Source organism: Pinus tabuliformis, chromosome 8 (assembly GCF_031772625.1).
Source record: "Pinus tabuliformis cultivar Carrire ecotype Pingquan chromosome 8, CPIR1, whole genome shotgun sequence".
NCBI lineage: Eukaryota > Viridiplantae > Streptophyta > Pinopsida > Pinales > Pinaceae > Pinus > Pinus tabuliformis.
Window position 1 is genome coordinate 1,813,781,324 of NC_142294.1, and position 6,522 is coordinate 1,813,787,845.

At 38.9% G+C, this 6,522-nt stretch overlaps 1 protein-coding gene across 2 annotated transcripts in view; it reads right to left on the reverse strand.

Moving 5' to 3' along the window:
• LOC149243519 (putative RNA-dependent RNA polymerase 1) overlaps positions 1–5,950 on the reverse strand; it is a 149,414-nt gene extending 143,464 nt beyond the window's left edge. Inside the window, exons 1-2 of one of the 2 annotated variants that reach the window (XM_089374555.1) lie at positions 5,130–5,950; positions 4,259–4,984 (exon numbers count right to left, since the gene is read on the reverse strand). In XM_089374555.1, the coding sequence (XP_089230681.1) occupies positions 4,259–4,774 (516 nt within the window). In that variant the 5' untranslated portion in view covers positions 4,775–4,984; positions 5,130–5,950. Of the gene's footprint in view, positions 1–4,258 lie in introns of both variants that reach the window. The other variant, XM_089374556.1, reaches the window with a different exon arrangement.
• Positions 5,951–6,522: the final 572 nt, after the last annotated feature.

The following is a 6,522-nucleotide window of genomic DNA, read 5'->3' on the forward strand; positions in this document are numbered from 1 at the left end:
CTGGGATAGCAGTGCAACATAAGGTGCAGCAATGGCACAAGGTACAACAGTGCTAAACACTAGGATAGCAGTGCAACATAAGGTGCAGCAGTATGATGTGTACAGCATGGTCATAAGGTCCAGCATTGTGATGATGGGTGCAGCATGGTGCGGCACGGTGAGGTTCGACATGATGATGAAATGCAACACAATGATAGGTGAAGGAGTCACCCTGGAGAATCAGTTGAAGCAGCGTGTCTTCAACTGATCTCATGTATCATCTTCTTAGAGATGATCTATGCTCTTATCTAGATAAGTCAAAGTGTTGACTTATTTTGTAAATGTATTATCTCTCTCTCTCCCTCTGTTGAACTATTGAAGAACATATAAGAAGAATTGATCAAGGGTTTCCCCACATTGGGGTTTGTCCCTGGCTAGCGCCACATCTTGTGTCCTCTTGTCTTCTGTGATTTATGTGTTTATGTTCTATCTGTAGTTTACTTTAATGCTGATGTGATTGCTAATCTGGAAAAGATATTGAGTTAACTATGAAAATTGAAATAAATTGCTCTAAGCATAGAACATTCCTAAAATTAACATTAACCCACTATTTTTTAGTTTCAGTTGAGAAGCTACAGTTGTATTGTGATCCTAGGGTAAATGGATTGGTGGTTTATGGATGCCACAGGATACATATATTGTATTGTAATACCGTAAAGATAAATATACTGAATAATCTTTATGGTTTTTCCAGTTTGGGTTTCCAGGGTAAAACCTCTATATTAATGTGTGTATGTGCGCCATTGCATCTTTTCTGTATTATTATGAATCTATTTGCAAAAATTAATTTTACATGGTTAAAACCTACAATCTCTATATGCTTAGACCATTGATGCCTTGGGATATTTGTTGGGGGTCACTCCTCTTCAAGGGAAAGTGAGGGATATTTTTCTCCCTAGTGGCTCTAAGATGGTCCACAACCACTTTGTTGATGTTTCACGAAAGTGAGGGATATTTTTCTCCCTAGTGGCTCTAAGATGGTCCACAACCACTTTGTTGATGTTTCACTTATACTGATTAGTGTTGAGAGGAATTCAACCGATGGTGCTTGCGATTATTTACATACATTCTACTTAGCATCAAGTGTTGTGGTCAATGGCCACAAGACTAACTTTTGGTTCATAGGTTTGGATTTTTTCCTAACTAGATTCCCTTGGCTTGGACATATATTTGATTCAAAGTAATTCTTGGATATTTGGGCATTTCCTTCAATGTGGGTCTAGCCAATTTCCAAGTGGGATTGGTGTCTTTCAACATCTCCAAAGGAAACTTCATACTTGGTAGCATAAGAATACCCCCTTTGTTGGGAAGTTGACAATGATTGGATGGATCCCACAAGCCCCGCACATTTACTATGTTTCAGAGCAGATCTTGAGATCATACTTGTGGTCAAAGCATGTTAGAGAAAGAGGCCCCCCTTTGGTTCCTTTGGATTTGTGCACTATGCCCCAAGTTGAGGAGGGGCTTAGATTCATTGATGTTGCCACTTAGGGCTTATTTTGGTTGCCAAATGGGTAGCGAGGTGTTTAGAGGATGACACTATATCGCAGATTCTGGTTTTGCATAAGATAATGTCAATGCAACATGTAGGGAAGGTGTCGAGGACCTTCACTTTGCGTGATATCATTTCTTCCTCCCACTGCTTCCAAGTTTTGGGCTCTCTTATATTTAGCAGTATTTGGTTGGCATAAAATTAGATGGAAAGATTAGTTACGTGGAGCATGGAAGGCAACAAGGCAGGTTGGGATCTCACACACTGCCCTATTTGGAGATGGTGGTCTTATGGCACTTATCTTAATGACTTGCCTCACCTTTAGGCTCATCAGCTAAGCAAGATAGGCATCTTCTTTTGGAGAAACTTGTGGGACATTGCTACTGATCCAGGAAGGACTTACAGTCCTCAGCTTAGGTGTATAGCCTCCTTGCATCCACTCAACATTCAGTTATGGAGTTGCTAGGGCTCATTTGCCAGCAAGATCTGTTTAAAGCAAACATTGGGATGTTGAGGCCATTTTAGAGGTATTGGAGTTTGACTTTTAGTAATTCATTGCAGCAATATGACTCTCATCGGCTTTACTCATCATTGCATAAGAGACATTCTTTATCTCCATTTCTCAATGTGATATGGATGTCTATTAATTCGGAGGATAGGGGAGTGCGAGTTTTTGCTTGGCTTGTTATCCACCAAAGGATCCCCCCCTAAAGCCAGATTGCTTTCTAATGGACTTTGTCCTGTTTGTCACCACTTTGAGACAGTGGAACATATTTTTTGGGAGTACAGTTTGCTAAGATTTGTTGGACATTAATTCAAGAACATTACTTGTTCCTCTTTCAAGGTTGGATACATTTGTGAGTGAAAATATTTGGCAACTACAGCTATCTAGTTTCCTCCTCCTGCATTGGGAGTTAGTTCACCCTCTAGAAGCTTCAGTGTAAATTTGTTTTTGAGGTTCAGGTTAGCTCTCTACTCAAAATTCACATTTTGTGCCCTGTAGCATGATAAGGTATGTCGCCAGCTATTGGCCAAGGGAATTTTGTTGATCAATGATGCTCAAGGATTCTGTTGTTTATTCAAGCTTTATTTCAGCATTAGCAGCTTTTCAGAAGAGGATATAGAGTAAATTGTACATACGCTTCCACCATTGTTTTGATGTTTGTAGATATTATTCTGTAAATATAAGATGTATTTTGAAAAACAAAGAGTCAGGGGTGGCAGGGGAGTTTCCATTTCGTGTCCATTCCATCAATAGGCTCATTGCAAGATGTAATATTGCCATGGATTCTAATACTGGATCTGCTTAAACATTAAGATTTAATTACAAGTTACCTGAATTCTTTAAGTTTCTTTTCTACTTTTTATGTCATTACTGAGACATTATTTTAATTTAAGGGTTCTTTTGATTCCATAGTGCAGGAAGTGAAGTTGTTTCCCCTGATTACACCATCAACATGTTTGGATTTTCTGATTCATTGTATCGAATCCTGAAATATGTTTTAAATTCTTAACTTGTGTAGAGTCATACTTGTGTGCAGGCTTGGCCTCTGATAGCCAGTTATTTTGAGTAAATGGATATTTTGCATGTAAAATACCAGTTTGATGGACAAGCATGAAAGGCAACTATGCTAAAATTGGTCAATCCCAACGTTATCGCAAGTCTGAGGCAAATAATAAGGGAATAAAAAGATGATGCAAATATTGCAGAAACACATGAATCATGATACACTACCTTTCATGCCATGCAGGACAATGCTGATGCTCAATTGATTGGCATATAAACTTATGGATGACAAAGGGGTGCTGATCATCAAAATCCAGAAACAAAAAGTACAAGTCCAGATTCATTGCATTTCAAATTCCAGCTTGACATGAGACTACTAAATTACCTACACCCATTTCTACTATGGGGAGTTCCCACTTTTAGCCACTCTATAAGAATCAGAGTATTTTGCATTGGGAACATGTTTCACTTTTGGAGCAAGCCACAGAAGCATGCTTACAAATTCACCACATCCAATCGCATTGGAAGTGGCTAAGAAAGAAAAACAGGTGCGTAAAGTAATCCCTTCACTCTCTGTCAAAATTATGGAACTGAACCTATGGACAAACGACAAAGATCTTTCTTTCATTTACCGTCATCTTGGTGAGTTGAAACTAAGCTTCTAACTTTTCGATAGTTAGCAACTTAGCAGTATGAAAAAGTCTCCACCGAGCCCCTTGAGAGCCTAATGCTAAACAACTCTCGAATGGGAGACTCCAGATTTGTTTGAATAGACAAGAGTTGAATATCAAGATGAAACAGCCAAAAAAATCCCAAAACAAAACAAATAAATATCTATACATTTACACCGAAACATGTGATGACCTGTAGCAACTTGAATCATATGGGATCTGCCAAACCAATCTGCAAAACTGTATTATTGGAGAACCGGTTCCTAAAAAAGTTTGATTATTATGCAGTGAATGCAAGTATTAAAAGGAGTGATACAAAAGAAGAAAGATTACATTTCACCACCAAAAGTAAAAGTTTGGCATTTCCCAAATCCTACCCAACAATGAATCGCCATATGACACAGATGATGGCATGAATAGATCCTAAATGCAAGCATTGTGATAAGGGAATTGGAAGCTTATTGCAAAATTTTCGTGCCTCGCCTTATCCGGCTTAAGATGCAACTGACATAAATAAATGATGGAGATATATGAAGAATGCAAGCATACCTGTACCAAAATAGCATCTGTCCTCCTTTCTTTCAAAATGCATGCATAACTCTGAACAATGTCCCGAAAACCAACCTCCAACTTATATTCCACCCCACCCTCACTAACAAAGAAGTCAATTTTTTCCCTTTCCAGTGCAAATTCAGCAACGACATCACTTGCAGACCATAAAACACACAAGACATTATGAAACACTCGGCAACCCACAAGCAGCTCTGCTCCGTGGACACAGTAAGTTGGTCTGGGGACAATGTCCTTCTCTGTTGAGCAAGCAATAAGCCTATCCTTCTGAAACAAGAGAAGACCCAATTGGGAAAGTCTGCATACCTCTTTGGCCGCATCAGCGTTATCGAACTGGACCCAGCCAAATCCCCTGGACTTCCAATTTGCTCTTTCAGTCCTGATCTCACAGGCATAAACACTATCCCTACCTACAATGCCCTCCATAAACTCCACCAGCTCCTTTGCAATGACAGCTAGTGGTATACTTGAAACTTTAACTGTACAACCACCCATGATTGTACCAGAATCTACACTATCTCAATTATTCTTTATTGAAACTCCTTCAACCCCAAAAATCAAAACAAGGACTACAATATCAATTTTTTTGCCAATCAACCGTCTTATATGCCTGGACCATGGACCAATAATTGAAACTCCTTCAACCCCAACAATCAAAACAAGGACTACAATATCATTTTTTTGCCAATCAACCGTCTTATATACCTGGACCATGGACCATCATGCACATAGTTATGTTTGTTACATTTTGAAATCCCTCCATTGTTCTTATTTCTTTTACCCCAACAATAAAATAAAATAAAAAGACGGCAATATCAGAGAGCTCTTGTCCATCAATTATGTTGCATACCTGCAGCAGGATGAGCATCATTTGTCCGTTCCATTCTGAACCCTTGCTCTATGAACTCCAAATATTCTTTCAGCTTTTCTTCTACCATAAGTCAGAACTCACAACAATGCCCCTATGTACACTCATGCTATTTCTTCTACCCAACCATCTGTGTGTTATCACAATCAGAGGAATCTCTGTGAGTTTTTAACCTCACCCATCACAATTCAGATGCACCACCAGAGTCTATGTATACCCACCTTGTCAACCTACATTATCCAGTATCATAACCCTTGTCTGCACTGATGCCTACGTATACACATTGCTCAACATCATAACCCTCCGTTCACCATATTATTCCTCCACGTTGTGCTTAACGGAGAACTAAACTCAACATCACAAAGCCCAGACTGAATTTTGTCTCCCAGAACGTACCCCAGATGTCATACATCCTTTTACTATTATATATACACTGAATATATCACAATCAGATGTATCTTTTTACACCTCGGCCATCACACCCACTTTGCATCGGAATTTATGTATAGACACCTTGACAATCCACACACAGCAACATCATAACACCGTTTTGCAACTGATCACTAAGTACATACACTGCACATCCACACCCTTCAACATCATTACCCACATTGTAGAGCATTCTTCCTCCACATTGTACTTGTAAAAGCGCTGAGCTCTCCCTCCAATATTACAAAGCCCGAGTATTACTCCCATCCTGTAAGGACCATCAGCTTACGATACTTTATACACAATGCATATATCCTAACATGCAAGATCAACATCATAGGTTATATTTTATTGTAACTTGGCACTAATATTCTGTATTTTGTTTTGTCATCTCGCATCATCATAGACGCTAATGCCATGTACTCGACCATGAGTATATCCACGCCTCCCAACATGGTAAACCGCGTTTTATATTTTTCCTGGCGTCTAGTCTAACGCTTGTCTAACGCTTTTAAGCAATTTTTGGCAGGTTTATATTACAATTGGTTTTTGGTCCAAGTTTTTTTTTTATCTTTTTGCTTTTCAAAATGCCCTATTAAGTTTTATAAGGCAGATAGGTAGATGAAGCATTAAAATGATTTTTTTAAAATTAAAAATATTTTGACTTGGTTAGTGTGTTGTTTTGGGGGCAATTTAAGTTCTTCCACGTGGCGGTAATGAATACAAAATATGGTAAGTACATCATGTTGGGTAGCTTGTCCGCAAACGTTTTAGAAATTGTGTTAGTTTTTATCCTCCTAATGCTAGATGTAGATGTGGTGAGTATAATCATTGTTTGGGAGATGGAAAAGTTGCAGTTTGGAAGGTTGCATTTGTTTGATTCATTCAAAGGGCTCCTTAGGAGAGTCAAGCGGGGTTTAGAAGTTGGTGCACACTAGCAAACGAG